At 32.8% G+C, this 18169-nt stretch overlaps 1 protein-coding gene across 1 annotated transcript; it reads left to right on the plus strand.

The window, feature by feature from the left end:
- Positions 1–3456: 3456 nt before the first annotated feature.
- On the plus strand, positions 3457–15825 carry LOC129290791 (lysophospholipid acyltransferase LPEAT2). Its single transcript, XM_054927795.1, has 14 exons — positions 3457–4063; positions 4665–4845; positions 5166–5225; positions 6022–6185; positions 6274–6337; positions 6500–6568; positions 7017–7112; positions 7964–8008; positions 9615–9685; positions 10473–10539; positions 14643–14693; positions 14868–14978; positions 15068–15115; positions 15220–15825. The coding sequence occupies exons 1-14, from the start codon at positions 3582–3584 to the stop codon at positions 15385–15387; spliced, it is 1677 nt and encodes a 558-aa protein (XP_054783770.1). The 5' UTR covers positions 3457–3581; the 3' UTR covers positions 15388–15825.
- The last annotated feature ends 2344 nt before the right edge of the window (positions 15826–18169 follow it).

Raw genomic sequence — 18169 nt, forward strand, 5'->3', positions numbered from 1 at the left:
TTTTAAGTAACTAATTAACTAGTTAGACTCACAACATTACTTGTTAATTTTATTCACGTGCCTTATTCTAATTGAAGAAGGTTATTTTGATCATTTTAATTTATAATTTAATCTCAATTAAGGCAAAAATTTTACAGTGATATTTCATATTATTTTCATTTCAATGATCCTTTAATGAAATTCTTCCTATTTTTATTCTAAAGACTTTCCTAAACTAAAGAATCTAATTTTTAATAATAAACAATAAATAAATTACCATGTGCAATATTGTAAAAAAGTTACTCCCTCCGTTTAAAAGTGTAACATATTTTTAATCAAATCTCACCCTCAATAAAATAATTAATTATCTTCAAGTTAACCCTATATTTTTATATTTACCTCTATTCAATAAGGTATTTCACCTTTAAAATAAATATAAAGTAATTTATTTAATAAAGATACTTTAAAATAATAATTATACCTTAAAAGACTAAAATGTCTTACACGTTTTAACATCTAACTTTTTAAAAAATTGCATTATATTTTTTACAGGAGGGAGTATATTAAAGAATAAAAAAATAAAATAAAAAATAAAATTCATGTCTTAAAATTCTATATTTTAGTTAATAAAGAGTCTTATTAACATTCTGAAATTTTGAAAATAAAAATAACAACAATAAGCTATGGTTTTGTTTGGCTTCTATTCTCATTTTGTTTGTTTTTAAAAACTATTTTGTAATATAGTTTTTAAAATTATTTTCCAAAAAAAACAAAATAAAAATTTGTTTGGTTATGTTAATTTTAAAAAATTAAAATTAAAAAATAAATTAATAGTGATGGTTATAAGCAAGTAATAGTGGCTCTTTGTGATAGAAATTTGTCAAGATAAATGTAATTTTCAATAATCAAAAGTAATACATTTTAAAAATAAAAAGTAAAAAAATATTTTAAAGTTATTTCTATTTTTTTCTTTTGAAAACAAAAAAAGGAATTATTTTTGAAAACAATTAAATTCAAAATATTTAGAAAAAGGAATTTTTAAATTTTTGTGTTTTTAAAAATAAAAAAAGTTTTAAAAATAGAAAACAAACAACCCTATGTGACTCAAACCAAAAATTCACAATCCAATTCCTTTAAATGGCATTATGTATAAAATAAAATTTTTTCATACAAAATGTACTTCCCTTCCCCCATGGTAGGATATTACACATATAAATTTATGAGAATGTAAAAAGAGTAAAATACAATTAAAATCCTTCCATTTTAATTAAATTAAAAATACCCCTCATCTATTTTTAAAACTTACTCCCTCCATTCAAAAAAGTAATGTATTTTTTGAGGAGTTGAATATTAAAAAATATAAGACATTTTTAGTCTTTTGAGGTATAATCATTTTTTTAAAGTACTCTAATTGATAATAATTTATATTTATTATATAGTATTTAATAGAGGTAAATATGAAAAGATAAGGTTAGTTTAAAAATAAGTAACTACTTTATTAGGGGCTAGATTCAGTTAAAAATGCCTTATATTTCTTAACAGAGGGAGTACACTTTAATCCAATTTTTTATACTATCACATTCCATTAAGGATTCTAAAATATTTTTATTTTTATTTTCATTTTTAATTGTGCTACAAAACTTAAATTTATTAATTTGTTTTCAAAATTTAATTGTCCGCCACCTCTCCTCTCAATTTAAGGAAATTTAAATAATTAAGTATCAATATTTAAATAAATAATTTAAAAATATTTTGCACAAATTAATAATAAAATATAAACATACATTATATTGACTAATTATTTGTTATTATATATTACATCCCTATTTTATTAATTTTTTTTATAGTGTAGAGAGTAGACTCCTCTAATAGTAGAGATTATTTCCTCAAAGATATTGAAAGAAAAATGCCAGACCTCCTCTTATTGTATAGAAACCTGGACTGAATCGGGCAGTTCAATTTGTCAACCAGTGATTCAATTTCTTTTTTGGCCTAGGTTTCTACCTAAACTAGTCAGCCACTGACCCGATGTAACCTAAGGTCAACCCAAATAATCCGGCTAACTTGATTGGGTTCTTAGATTAGCCAGTTTACTTTTTTTGTTTTTTTAATTGTAAAAACTAAATAAAAAATAAAAAATTCAGCTTTAAAATTAAAAAAGCAAGGCAACAGAGGGCAAGACAATTAAACTACATTTTATCATCTTGGTTCAAATTTTAAATAGAGAGCCTTAATTGTAAGTTTGAACTTAAAAGTTTCAGTATTCTTCTAAGTTAATTGTGTCTTAGTTGTTTTAATCTTTCATTATTTGTTGTTGTTCATTTGTCTAATTGTTGCTCAGTATTTATGAATTATGATTATCATTGTTGATAATTTTAGTGTTAGTGATTATTAGTTTTAGACTTTTTGATAATTGAAGGGTTGTAAATTGTAATTGTAAGAACGAATATTTAAAAAGTTGTATTTTTTTTATTATTATTAGAGTTTTGTGTGGTTATAATTTTATAATTATTGCTCTATTTGCATCTTGTATTAGAGATTAATATTGAATTTGATTGAATGTTTTCATGATTGATGTCTTTTTATTTAACTTATATTATTTTAATCACGATCGATTTTTCCTCTGAGTTGACCCTCGATTCAATCTTGGTTGAACCACTAACCCGTAACCCGTTGGTTTGATTGATTCAATGATCAGTTTGATTTTGAATACCTTATCTCTTCCAACTAAATCACTACATGCACAAGGGTTGAGATTCAAACTCCTACTTGCTTGTTTAAGTTTTAAAAGTTTTTATCACCCATGATAACTTTAGTTAGTTTTATTAACATTTTTCTTTGTATACACATGTTTGAATCATTATTTATTTATTTCAGACAACTTATATATTTATATATTTTTAAAAATTAATAACTAAATAAATTTGCAAAATTAAAAGTTTAAAATATAATTAAAAAAATCTAAAATATATATACATTAAATTTTTTCTGGTATCTTGAATGATTTTTAGACAATATTTATATTTAAAGAAAAAAACTTGAATTCAATACACATGATTTAACAATCAATTACAAATTGAATAAATAGAAATAAAGTTTTAAAAAATAAATAGGAGGTTTGTGTTTTAAGAAGTTTAATCTTAGAAGAGCATATAGATTTAAAAATTAGAATGGCTATTGTTATTTAAAATAAATTAGTTTAAATTTTTTTGAACTTATTAATGCCTGTCATCTCACTTGGTCCAATTACCGGCCTAGAAGACAAGGCATTACACCTTTTCTCCTGAAACAGGTTTATGATAAAAGCGACTAGGAACTCTTATATGATGTAATCTGTTTTGATTTGTCATTTGCATAATCCCTTTTAATTAAAAAAAAATTAAAAAGGACAAGGCATTCGTAATGTTTTGACTTCTTTTCCCCAAACTAAGCAGTGGTACGATACTATATATGCATGTGTTGGTGTCATTATCTTGTTCCGCGGTAATATTGGATTTCCAGTTTCCACCTACCTTTCCCTTCTCTGGTTTTCCCCTTTGTATAGCAGCTTCTTGCTGCTTCTGCGTCTTCCTCTCTTCCTACCGTTCTCATAGAAACTAACAATGGTGGACCATGGCATTACCTCCCCTCTCCTTCCTTCCCAACCCTCCGATCAGGTGGTTTTGACGATGCGCGATGATGACTCTGAACGCTCATCGACTCAATCCCACAGTGGAAGTGACAACAGCAATTTCCAGCATCGTCACGACCATCGGTCGAACGGCGAAACCGTAGTGGCTTCTTGCAATCCGTTTCGATCTCTCGGGTGCGAGGACTTGTACGTGTCTCTGCCAACTACAGTGGATCCGTTCCGCAACAACACGCCGCACATTGAGGGCGTCTACGAGTGGTTGAAGATCGTCGTTTGTTTGCCGATTGCCTTGGTCCGTCTCGTTCTCTTTGGACTCGCTTTGTCGATCGGGTATGTCGCCACGAGATTGGCCCTTGAGGGATGGAAGGATAAGCAGAATCCGATGCCGAGATGGAGATGCAGGCTTATGTGGGTCACCAGAATGTGCAGCCGCTGCATACTTTTTTCTTTTGGGTATGTTGGATTTTGCCAATATTTTTTTTCTCAAGCAAAATTAGCTAGTGAGGATGCGAATTCACTTATTTAATTCATCTAGCCTGGGCTGAAAAGCGTTGAAGTTATTGAGTGGAGAGAAAAGCGTAAGGACATGACTTATTGCTTGCGAAAATGAAGCATGTAACTTTCTTGTTATTTCAAACTGCAATGTTATGCTAAAAATCTGATTTACTGATCCATCAAAATTTTTACTTTTCAATTTTTTGGTTTACTTATCATACGGGAATTACGATTATAGAAAAGAAAGACCTCATACAGTCATACGTAAATTCTTAATGGAGCCTCATTTTTGAATATGAAATATAGTAGCCTCCTCAATTTCACTGGCGTTCAACTAATCATACAAGTTACACATCATCATATAATAGCCTCCCGCATTTACAGGCTTTCAACTTCACTTTTCCGTATGAAATATATACGCCGTAAATAAATTGAGGAAGTGTGGAGTATATGAACTTTTAATTGACTGACTGCCCACTAACTACAACTTGCCCACTAATTAGGTTCTGCGTTCTAGAACTAAACCTTCTCTGATGTTGCATTCTTTTGTCCATTGCAGTTATCATTGGATAAGACGGAAGGGAAGACCTGCACCAAGGGAAACTGCTCCAATAATTGTATCTAATCATGTATCTTACATTGAGCCCATCTTTTTCTTCTATGAATTATTTCCTACCATTGTGGCATCAGAGTCCCATGACTCTATACCTTTTGTTGGCACCATTATTAGAGCAATGCAGGTAATTTGTTTTTCTATCTACATTTTGTGTGCTCTGTTTCATATTTAAGATAACATGCAGTGGTTTGCATTTTTCTATTCTTTTGAGAATTGACTGTTCAAACTGGGAATGGGTTTGCTGTTAGCCTGTCACATGGTTTGTCCTTCAAAATCAATTTAGAGAAAAACTGTACGTGTATATAGACTACACAGATAGAGAGAGAGAGAGACCCGTTTTGAGCATTGTTGAACTATGAAACCTTAAAACCCACCTTCCACTTGGTATGATGACAAGTGCAATTTTATGAAATTTGATATTTCCTCTCCCTTTCATGTTTTTAGGTAGTATATGTCAATAGGTTCTCACCGTCATCAAGGAAGCAGGCTGTCCAAGAAATAAAGGTAGAAGTTTTCTATTAGTTTCCTTGTCCTCATTTGATCAGTAATCCTTTAAAAAGAAAAAAATTCTCTGTATTTTTATTATTGTCACTGCTGTGTTTTCAGAGGCTCGGTATCAGTTGATGCAAGAAAATGATACTGATTTTGCAATTTAAAGGATAGTGTGCCACATTAAAGTTCAATTAAGAATAATGCATGCTGTTCAACTTCAAAAGTTTCAGATTTTCAAAGTTTGGAACTCAACAGAAAGATGAATGAATCCTTAGAACTTGTAAAGACCAAGTAATAGATTAGTTTGGGTTGTAGTTAGTAAATTGTTATTGCGCATATCATGAATTTGGAAGCTTATTTCTGAATCTGAATTGTAAAAACCTTTTGAATCTTGGTTTAGCAGCAAGTAAAATATAGCTTGAATTATAAAATATTGCATATTGATATCCATACGGTATGTGTAGAGGTATAACAAATCTGTTTCCATAGTGAAGAAAGTACTTAAATCTAAGCTGATAACTGAGAAGCTCATTAATCATAAATTTGTAAGTAACTAATTTTTTTTGAAATAATTTCGGTTGATGTCTTTGTTTTTTATTAAAGGCACAGACAACATTGAACAACAATACAGCACTGTGTGGACTTATAAACTATCTTTGTGACTCATTGAAAGCTGTAAGATTCACATTGTGAATCATATAATTTGATTACTATGTTTTGTGTATGATTTTGTTTCATATATGTTATCATGTTATCAATTTATAAGCTATCTGATACAGAAATCTGCTTTCAAGGATGTGAATAACAGAGAAGGGCTTCTAGCGATAGATTTCCTCGAGTACTTTTGTTTCCAGAGGGAACCACAACTAATGGCCGAAATCTTATTTCCTTTCAACTTGGTGCATTTATTCCTGGTTACCCAATTCAGCCTGCAATAGTTCGCTATCCTCATGTACACTTTGACCAGTCATGGTAGGAAATTCTTTATGATTATACCATCATTTTGTTGTTTCAACTGGTGTCTGATCACTTTTTTTTTTTGGCACGCAATTTTTCATAGGGGTAATGTTTCTTTAGCAAGGCTCATGTTCAGGATGTTCACTCAGTTCCATAATTTTTTTGAGGTATACTCCCCTGAGGATTTGTTTCTTTGGAGGTGGTTTTCTTCCCCCCCCCCCTCCTCGCTTTCTCTCTGTTTTTTAACTGGGCCTGCAGCTTGGGTTGTGTGCTGCCTAGTTTGGTACGCTTGTTCCCAAAGTAATTTAAAACATTCTTAAATGACACAGGTAGAGTACCTTCCAGTCATTTCAGCTCTGGATGATAAAAAGGAGACCGCTTCACAATTTGCTGAGCGGGTGAGTTTATCCCCCTGCACCATTCAATTCTTGTTTCCCCCTTTTTTTGTTTTGAAACTTATTCTTTGGCTGCATAATTTAGAAAACAATCACGAGATGAGAACTTCTATGCTTTAAACTTTCTTAATCTGATTATTTTATAATTAGAATTGAGTTGAGGAAGAGAAAGCTTGTTTTTGAAAAACAATTATTCTCTAAATTCAAGCATGTTCTCGTTTAAGAATGAATTTTATTTACTTTTATCCATTGCATCACGCCTTTCATGGTGCATAACTTATAAATTCATTTATTTTACATTTTTTTAAAATTATGTTATCTCTTCTGAGTTTGGATTGGACTATTATTGTGTTCACTTTGATGTCTGAATTTAGGTTATTTCTCATGCTGTTTTTCCATCTTTCATAACTTGTGTGGGTAATTGATAACTAATAAACATGGACATGTGCAGACCAGTCGTGTTATGGCAAATTCATTAAATACTGTGCAAACAGGACATTCTTTTGGGGACTTGATGCTTTTTATGAAAGCACAGGAGGCGAAACAGGTGCATTTCTTAATACTTCTTTCAGCAATTTATCTTCAGCCTAGTTGCTTGAGATCTTAAAATTTGTTTTGTACATTTTTATAAATGACTCTTTATTCTCTTTGATAGTGCATTATGTTAATCTGCATTAATCTTATCACTTGTTGCATTTTATGTTATTAGCCATTAGCAAATAATTTTTTTTATCATTACCCATAAACTCAAATCTAAAATCAATATATTTTTTCTTCAGGCCAAAAAAAATTACAATAAGTTCTATTTGTGCACCTTCTACAAAGTTGAAGGTATAGCATATAGGGAGGGCTACACGAATCATTGAGAAACCACCAAGGTGGAGCAGTTGACAATATAGCAAATGTGCCTTTTTTGGGTTTTCTATTCAAGTTACATGTCCATTTTTTGGGGGAAATAAAAGAATCCGAAACTTGAGCCATTACCCTAAAATGACCTTTGATATTCCAAAGTTAACATCAAAATCCCAAAACGCTATTCTAATCATATCTTACTCTTTGAAACCCTAAATCCACTTCTAAATCCTCAATCTGTATCATGGGTAAAGATTTTAATTTATTATTCACTTTCCCAATGCAAATTCTACTCCTATCTTCATATTCCTTTTTTTTAAAATATTTTTCTGAATGAAATTGATAAAGTATTTTTTTCTTGAAAACAACGCACTGGAAATAGTGTTGCAATGATCAAGTGGTCATCTTAGGATATAGAGTAGTGTTAAATATTTCCTCATCATAGCATGAAGTTTCTTTTTAGCAAGTGAAGTGCTACACTTGTTATTTGTGCACCTTTACAATCCTGTCTTTTCTGCTTATATTTCACCTTGTTGGACTTTTCAGGAGAACCCTTCAGTTTATATGGTTGAATTGGCTAGAATGGAATCAGTGAGTCCTTAAAAATTAATGCACTTTAATTGTTTATGCCAAAATAGAACCATCTTCTGTTCTTATATTCTGTTCTTTGATGATGTGGTCATGTTACCTGGTAAATTATTTCTTTCAGCCAGTAACAGATTTATAGGCGTCTAAACAAAATCCTGCCTTTCTCTTTTCCCTTTCAAATTGCATGTCCAACAGTATTACTCAGTTTACGGCTGTATGCAACTCATGCAATTGACATTTGACCCTCATGGGCCCACAAATTGAAGGGCATCTTAAATTTAATTGTTCCCAGGAGCAATCCTCTGTAGTTGCTTGATGAATTTGGAAATAACATTGCTCTCCCTTTGTTTTTTGTTTCTTTCTGTCATTATTTCTTTTCCTTTTCTTGTTTGTTGTGTTATATTGCTTTCTTGTCCTCTGTTTAGGTTTTTCTTATTCTCTCTCTTCTCATCAATAATTTATTTTTTGTCAAGAAAAGGTAAAATGTTATAGATTATTTCATTATTAAACAATTAGTACCAATAAACTTAAAGGAAAATTTGGTTATTAGATTATACCTCAAGTGAAAAAATTTAGATATTTGAGAGCTATTATTCAACTTAATGGGAAATTGATGGAGTTATTTGTAATATTAACATACCTAATAAACTTAAAGGGAAGTTTTATTGAATTGCTATAAGACCAATAATATTATATGGTAGTGAATGTTTTGTTTTAACGAGATAGTAAGAGTATAAAGTTGGAGTAGTAGAGATGAGAATGTTGAGATGGATGTGCGGACATACACGTAAAGATAAAATCCGAAATAACCATATACAAGAAAAAAGTAGCATCATACTTATTGAAGGAAAATGGGCGGAAAATTATTTGAGATGGTTTGGAGTTTGGACATGCACAAAAAAGACCACGAGAGGCATTTGTGAGGACAGTGGAACAGATAACTTTAAGTCCTATCAAAAGGGTAGAGGAAAGTCAAAGAGAACACTTTTGGAAGTTGTGGATCAAGCCCTCTTAATTAACAATATTTTTAAAAGTTTGATAACGATAGAGTATAATAGCATCTTGCAATCCATATAGCCGATCCCACTTAGTGAAATAAGACTTGTTGTTATTGTTGTAAACAACTAGTACCAACATCTCCATGACCAAGTGGTTGCTGATTAGAAATCTGATATTTGCAGTCTCATCGCGAGTACTGCAGTGCTTTGCTCACACCTGAACTCAAAGGGCTTTCATAAGGAAGGATGTATCAGAGATTATGATTTTATTAATGATCCTTTACTTAATACTTAATAGTTTAATCTGTTGAGTTGAGGTGGTCCTTCATAATGACAAGTTTGATTACTCTTTCAATATGTAGTACTGAAAATATGCAACAAGCCAAATTCTTGTTCATTTTTTCCGTCAGTGATATGGGCCTGTATGACACCTATGTGTCTTTGATCACCACCCACCTATATCTTCGTATTTGTAGTCTGAGATTCTCAAACTTTGGTTGTTTCCCATACTCCAGTTTGATTTAAGATAATCTAGTCTGTATTTTTTAAATTAGACCATATTACTTGCTGCATTTGTTTGAAAGATAAAGTAAAGTTGTGTTTCTTTACAGTTCATCCGTGTAAGTAGCATGGAAGCTGTGGAATTCCTGGATAAATTCCTTTCCATGAATCCTGATCCCAGGTACTATTAGAGCATACTTGTAATCAACACGTAAAACTTTTCTTGTACGTGTACGAGGGAAACAATATTTGTTAATAATTGATTCTGTATTTTGATGGTAAGCAATTGACTATTCAGTCATTATAGACACTCATTATTTTCTTTTTAGGGAAAAATAAATTCTGCAGTAAAGCTCTGTTTATTGGTAATAGTTGGTATCTTTTTCTCAGTTGAATCTGTTAATAAATTTGGGTTCTTTTTTGTGTTTTCTTTTTGGGGTTTTGGTTGGGGGGGGGGGTGTGTGAAAGATTGAAGTATTTCATAATTGTATGAAAGATTTCTCTTGGGTGGTCAACATATTAATATTTCTGCCCCTTGACCTGAAGTTTTTAAGCCTAACTAGTTCTGGAATATAATTATTTCCTTTTGGAATTTTTTCCCTTAACCTGAAGCTTCGAGGATTGAGGATCTAAGCTTTAAGCATAGCATCAATGGAACTTTTATACTGGCATGAAATTCTTCCATTGATCTGATATGAGACGTGGTAGAGTGAATTGAACCCCTGTCCATATACGTATTGTGGGTGATAATACAGTATATATGATTTTATATAATTTCTGTGCTACTCTAGTTCACTTGTTTTCACATTACGCACGCACTCCATATGATCATAGCATCCCTGTTAGTGTTCCTTCGTGCTCTGTCCCCTCTTTTAGGTACTTATCAGTGATCTACATGAAGTCATATGTTGGTGGAACTGTTCCATGCATTTATGGGTTTAATGATAAAATTTTTATTCTACTTGCAGTGGTCGTGTTCAGTATCCTGACTTCTTGAGGGTTTTAGGACTTAAAGCTTGCCTTCTAGCCGATGAGGTTAGTTAACAAATGACTGCTTTCTTTCTCAACAATACTAGTTGTTTGGATCCATTATAGTTTTGTTGTGTGTTGTTATGCCTTGTAAAGTAGGGATAGAATGTTTTAAACCAGCAACATAGCAGCTCTTTGCTTTATGTGGTTAGGCATTTTGCTATTATGTTATCAAAGCTATTACTTGATTAAGTGCAATCTCCTTTTTAATTCCAAAGTAGAAACCCATCCTAAGCAATTATTACTTTTAATCCCTCAGCCCCTTCTCCCTTGTTACTTCTCTTCTTTTCCTCATTTTTATCCCACAATCCATTCACTGTTCCATGGAACTATTTGTCACATTGCTTATGTTAAGTTCTGATCAATATGTTTCAAGTCCACAAGAGCTTCATAAAATCCAAGATAAGAAGTATGGTGAACAGGGCTTGCACTAATGGAATTCACTTGTGGCATGTCCTCTTTTTCTTTACGACACTCTGAAGATAGAAATAATCTTGTGTTTGCTCAAACCTCAATATTCTCAAAAATATTTTGACATTCTGTAGTGAATTAGCAGTCTACTTCTGAATGATTTTGTGATGCCGTAATGTATTACTTTATTATAGAAACATTTAAATAAATAGATTCAAGAAACCCTCAATCAATAGAGAGGATTTGGCTGAGATTCTAGGGATTAGATGAAACAGAAAATTAAAAATCAAATCTGATCCCTATAGACTCATAGATGGCGCTAATTCCTAGGTTAATTAACCTAGTTATTGATTCAGGGTTTTAGGCCCAAGGCCCAATAGGTGTGCCACACTAACACTCCCCCTCAAGCTGGCAAGTAGATATCTTCCATGCCTAGCCTGCTTCTAAAGTATTCGAATTTGCCTCTGTCTAATGGTTTGGTAAGAACATCAGCAACTTGACAGCTAGAACGTATTTGGGACAAGTCAATCACCCTTGATTCCATCTTTTCTTTTATGAAATGCCGGTCAATATCCACATATTTAGTTATGTCATGATGAACTGGATTCTGAATCATTTGACGTGCTGCCATAGTATCACACCACATTTTTAAGGGTGATCCAACCTCAATTCTCAAGCCTTCAGAACACATATTATCCACATCCTTTCACATACTCCATTAGCCACAGCTCTTAAGTTTAGCTTCTACACTACTTTTGGATACAACAGTTTGCTTCTTACTTTTCCATGTTACTAGGTTACTCCATACAAAGGTGAAGTAACCACCAATTGATCTTCTGGACTCATGTTAGAAACAACCTTGTGCTTCTGACTTTTCTTGGTGTCAAGGTTTCCCCACACAAATGAACAGTAACCTGAAGTTGATCTTTTATCCTTGTAGGTTCCTCCCCATTCAGCATTAGCGTGAACTTCTATTGAGAATTAACAAAAGCTGTACAACTGAAGATTTTAAGTGGAAGATTGGTATCAAGATGAGTGATAGAATGAGATTCTTTCAATTTATCAAGTGGCGTAACATGAGACAGAACACGGCTGGGCATCCGATATATTAAGTAAGTGGCGATAAAGATTGCATCGCCCTAGAAAAGTTTAGAGCACGAGCCACTTCCAATTGGTTTTTTTTTTTCCTTTTAGCAATACCATTTTGTTGCAGGGTGTTTGGACATGTACTCTTATGAATAATGCCATGGGTTTTCAAAAACGCTTCCATTGACTTATTACAATATTAAGTTTCATTATCAGTGTGGAGTACCTAGATGGTGGTGTCAAACTAAGTTTTGATCATGGTGTGTAATTCAGAAAAAACAAATGGAATTGTAGATTTATTTTGTAGCAAGTAAACCCAACACAACCTAGTGTGATCGTCAATAAAAGTAACAAATCATTTTGTATGAGTATGATTAGGAATACTAGCAGGACTAGCACTTGACCATTCCACCTTAGTCATGAGATCAAGCACTTGCCACAACGTACGGAGCTCTAAACAAAAGGCAGCAATGTCTCGTTCACCTTGTTGAATGGCCCATGCCTTTGTTTTGAGTTCATAAAGGTGTGTTAAGTCCTTTCCATCCGAATAAAAATCTCGCATAGCCACCCAAATCTCGTGCGTGGAAGGTAAGAACATAAAACTTTGCTAAACCTCCTTTATCACTGTGTTAATGAGCCATGATGAAACTAGAGAATTGTTGAGGCACCATCGTTGCCTTTCTTCAACTTTGAATTCATTTGGGATTTTTGATGAGCCATCAAGGAAGCCCATCTTACTCTTGCCTCCAGCAGCAAGTTTCACGGCTTGTGCCCATGTTCGATAGTTTGCGCCAGTCAATTTCATAGTCACGATCTCAAGGATCCATCGTGGTTAGTAGTCAACCTAAAGGGACCACCAACCTTGTGTAGATCATACAGCGAGGACCCATCACTCTTTGTAATTGGAGAAGATTTGTCTACGATGCTCTCTGAATTGGACTGCTCGGCGTCAGAATTCACTTGAGAAGTGACCAGCTCTAATACCATGTAGTGAATAAGCAGTCTACTTATTGATCATTCAGGTATTGTATGCATATATACAAGAGTGAGAGCAATATTCTCTTCGTAAATCAAGGACCAGAATCAGTCAACAATCCTATGAGATAAAATCTCATTCAATCAGATTCTACCCAATCCCTTAGAAAAACTGAATATCAATAAGGAATATTTACATTTAATATTTATAATAATAATTACTAGGTCTAACCATGCATTCGATAGCATGTTAAATTCATGTCTCTGTGTCAGTCATAGTATTCCTTAAAACCATAGAAAACTATTCTTAGATATCAATGATGATCTTTAATTCAAAGAAATTATAATTACTTATGAATCAACATTATTTTCATAAGAAAGTTAATAACGTTAATAGTGCTGGCGGTGGTTTTTTGGTTTGGGGGGTAGAGGTTGAGGTGAGGGTGGATATGGAAGTGATGAAGGGGAAGATGATGACAAAGCTAATGGAGTCGAAGGTAGCAATAGCAATGGCAAAGATGGAGGCAATAAGGGCAGCGGTGTTGGCAATAATGAGTTACCAAAGTGTAAGGGTTGTTATATACTCCCTCTGTACCTCCTTAGAGACAATAAGAGCCTTTTGGGGGTACAAATATAAGGAACAGCTACCCATTGTCTTGTGCATTTATTAAAAATTTATTCTTTTTACCTGTGTTATGCTAGCATCATTAAATACACAGCCATCATTTCAAACAATCAAATATGGATTTTTTCTGGGAAAAAAAAATCTCAAACATGTTTATTGATCTTCACTGTATACTTTGGTCCGTGTGCATTGATTATTTGTTTCTTACAGAGGTGCAGAGAGAGTAAGTAACGATTAAGTTATGTTAGTTGTTATGATATGGTTAGGTGAGTTAAGTTATATCTGATCCTCAATGTGTGCATTTTTACATACATAAATACAACTATGCTCTCAGCTACAGAGTCATTGAATGAAATCATCAGTTTCATTGATTTTTTTCACAAAGGTGGTAGCAGTAGCCGCAGCAATTTAGAAGTTGAAAGTAATGATGAGTGTGTAAATTAGTCTTTTTATCTATAGACGATAATAGTTTCTGGTTACTGGAATAGTATTCTCGCCCCTGCCCCCTAGTTGGGAACAAAAATGTTTGAATTTGTGGGGATTCCTGGATTTATTTTTACTTGCGTAGCAAACATGAGAATTTATTATTCTAGTCCTTGAATTGCGTAGAGTATTGAAAAAAAAAAATCATTGTATCAAATGCCTCCTTATAGATAATGATAAATGATAGCCAAGATTCTAAACAATAATAATCTATAAGAACATGACACAGATAATCTTTTGAGAGGTCCACTTTAATTGGGTTTCTCAACAAGATTGATGCAAAATTCATGATAGAAGGAGTATTAGAAAGCTGCAGTGGTATATATAAACTTAAAAGAAAGGATAGTTGCATATCTTATATTCACTTCTCTCTTTCTTTCCTCTCCCCTTTTATATGCTAGCCAATTCATCCGTTGCAGTTTGGGTTGCCAAGTTTCTTTCCTCAGCTGCTTTAAACTCTTCTTCTTGCATGATTTAATATTTCTTTTTCCTGCTTTTCTTTTCTGAAGATGATCATATTGGATTGCAGATTTTTTCATTCATTGATGTGGAGAAGAATGGCACAATTACGTTTAAACAGGTAATTCACTAATCTACCTTATTTTGCTAGTTAGAATATGACAGAGATGGTATCACACTGGGTGACATTGGCACTGACAGAAGGTTTCTAACCGTAACTTTAGGTTTGATTTAACATTGTTGCTTGTAATATTCAGCTCATAGTGACATTAACTTGTTTCTAATTTTCTGCCAGTTCTTGTTTAAATCCGCCCATGTCATGAAGCAGGCATTATTTCACCAAGCATGTCAATCAGCTTTTGCTCAATGTGGGGGCGGCAATAGCGACTACATCACAGAACAACAAGTATCCTACTTCTTCCTTTTATTCAGTTCGCTTTGAAGTAAATGTTAAAATAATACTTGCTTGCTTTCCCTTTTCCTTTTTAAAACCAGTTACTAGATATCATCCGACCTGCTATCCCTAACTTGGAGGAGGACGAGGTAACTTACACTTGTGTTATCTTTTTTCCCAGGACGAAATAGTTCACATTCGTCTAGCTATTCATTTGGTTTGATTTATGATAACTGGTTATGGTTATTTGCAGGTTCATAATCTGTTTGTCGTATTTGATACTGACAACGATGGGAGAGTAAGCAAAAGCGATTTTCATTCGTGCCTCAAAATAAATCCTCTGCTCATAGCTCTTTTTATACCTCATCTGCAACATAAAAACTTATTAAGCTGTACTGACGAACAAGAGGAGATAATATGATGGGCAACGGGTATCATTAGGTGGTACCAAGGCACCCAAATACTTCTGGCTTTTTCTTTCTTTCTTTCTTTTGTTTTAGGTGTCTTCAAAAGGGACTAGGGTAGGGAGTTTCTGGTAATTGTCTAAAACGGGGGTTCAAGGGCTTCTTTTTTTATAACCTTGCCCTGATGAAGTACTAAAAGTCCCCATTATTTTGTTCCTATGATTTTCTTTGGTGGGTCAGTTTAACTGAGTTTCTGTTTTGTCTAGGCTTTTTGATCATACTGATCTGATCTAAGCATCTTGGATTAGGATTTTCATGATTCATGTAAGGTTATTTTGTTGTATTCTGAAATGACTTGTAAATTCTATGTTTGTAACATAATGAAGATGCCGACATGATGAAAATTATGAAAAATTGATGATAGAATACATGGATAGAGAATCCTATTGAATTAATGATTTTAACTTTTGTTTAACTTTTTTTCTTAGATTATGCGTCCATTTTTTGGCTTGATATGATGCGGTTCTCGGGGTTTCATGATTTAGTGGAGGATAAAAATTCTTTCTCCATATGGAGAAACTTTGGAAATAAAATTGTCCATTCCTGCTCTCTTCCATGTCTTCTACATCCTCTCATCTTTGTGCGTTCTTCTGTCTCCACGTTCGAAATGTTAAATCACCTCGTCTTCCTCATTTTTTTTTTTTTTTTTGCCCTGGATGCCAGTTCGAACTCGTGTCTTGCGATTTAAGAGCATGGGAGTAGACCAGAGAGACACGGAGTAAGTGGCTTTCCCTTCTTTTTTTATTCTTCCCCTTTCCCCCATGTTCTTGCGATTTAATTGATAATTCTTTTGACTTCTTCATTCACTTGGGCATACTGAGCCTCCCTCGCACCATTGCATCGATTTTTTCCCTCATTTGTTACACCATTTTTTTGTTACGAGAAAAATGAAAGATTGCAATGAATTTATTTTGATTTATAATTTCTTATTTTGTATAATTTATTTTGTTCAAGTTATTATATTTAATATTTAAAAAGAAATATAAAAAAATTTTCCAAAATATTTATTTTAAAAAATAAACACATGAAAATATATTCTTACCAAATATTTAATTTTAAAGTATTTTGATGATGTTAATTTTAATATTATTCTTGCCTTCAATTTATTTTTATTGAGATAACTATAAGAAACAAAATATGCATTGACACATGGATATCATGGTCGTTGTAATATTTGTTCCATTTTTTTTTCCTTTGTAATTTTTCTTAGACATCCAAATATATGGAGTAATAACATTATCTTCTAATCCTAACCAGGATCTTGTACCTCTTTAATCATATATGTGCAATAAATAAATTAGTTTATCAGCATAATTTATTTATTTGGTTATTTTCCAAGAAGAGGGAGGAGCTATCAGGATTCAACCAGGAAAAATCCAAGAGCATTTTGTAACATTTCTGTTGGCAAAGCAGTGGAAGAAATCGCATAGCCACAATGTAATTATGCAAATTCTTCCGCTGGTTTGATCGCCCCCACCCTTCCTCTCACATTATCTTAAAATTTCTCATATTTGTGCCACATTTGGACTAAAAGCGACTTATTATAACTAGCGAAAGAAGAAAACAGGGATGATATTCAACTTGACAAAGGCATAGTATTTTTCATCCAAAACGATAGTAAGGAGTGTCCACGGCGTTGACAAAAGTTACAGAGTATGTATTAATTAACATTTTTTAATATTACTCCTAGCAAATTATTAAAAAAATAATAATTATAAGCTAGTGCTTTTATATTTGTTTTCGAATGTTTTGTTTCTCACTCAATTTAATGGGAACAAAGTTAGAAATTTTTGAATTTTAAGATAAATTTAATAAGTTGACATAAAAATTTACTCAATCAACTCATGCATATATAGTATGTTTCCGCGTTTTCTAATTTAGAAAACTGATTAGGAATAAGGTATGTTTGGTTTATAGTTAAAAGTGTGGTTGTCAGATTAAAATACATTTAAAATGATAAAAGAAAGAAAGCAAGCGTGGGCCAGAATCAACAGAGGACGAAGAAAGCTTATAAGAAAGACAGGGCCTGATGAGAGCTGCAAGATCATTGGGTGTTAAAAAGACATCTCAAGCATTCCTTGGGTCAACAATGAATCTTGGGATTTAATATCAATACAAATAGTGTGTGTATAAAAACAAGTCAGGAAAAAAAATTTAATGAATGTATATCTCTATTTTTAGAATAAAAAATAGAGGTGAAATAAATAATTCTCAGGCATGTATATATTGGGAAGGAACCTGTCTAACCCCTTTCAGGGCATTGTGCTCCTTTGAATTTGTCAGGCGTGCCAAATGGGCTATGTTTTTAAATGAGTTCTGCGATTAGCAATTATAAATTTCCAATATTCTCTATCACAATTTTTTGAAGTGCCTAAATGAATTAGAGTCTAGAGAACGTAAGTACACGAGAAGAAATGATACTACATTTTGTAACCATGAGTACAAAGAGAGCACTCGGATGATCGGAAGGGAAAGCAAAGTAAGAAATCTGGAGGATGTTAATTGGAAATAAGAGGTTGCATTGGGCTAATTTGGGTTTGACACAGCATCAATTAAGCTGACCGATGCAGTCTGGTTTTGGGAAGGTCAAAGAAACTTCCAGTTACGAGTAAGCAAATGACATTTTAATAGGAATTCGAATTCCACCTGCCTACCATAACTGCAACCATTCGTGCTTCAAATTTTGCCTTTGGACCCTCTCACTCCTCTTCTTGGTCGCTTGAGTTGGGCTAATATTAT

Source organism: Prosopis cineraria, unplaced genomic scaffold (genome assembly GCF_029017545.1).
Source record: "Prosopis cineraria cultivar Desert tree isolate PC_DT_omini unplaced genomic scaffold, ASM2901754v1 PC13, whole genome shotgun sequence".
Lineage (NCBI taxonomy): Eukaryota > Viridiplantae > Streptophyta > Magnoliopsida > Fabales > Fabaceae > Prosopis > Prosopis cineraria.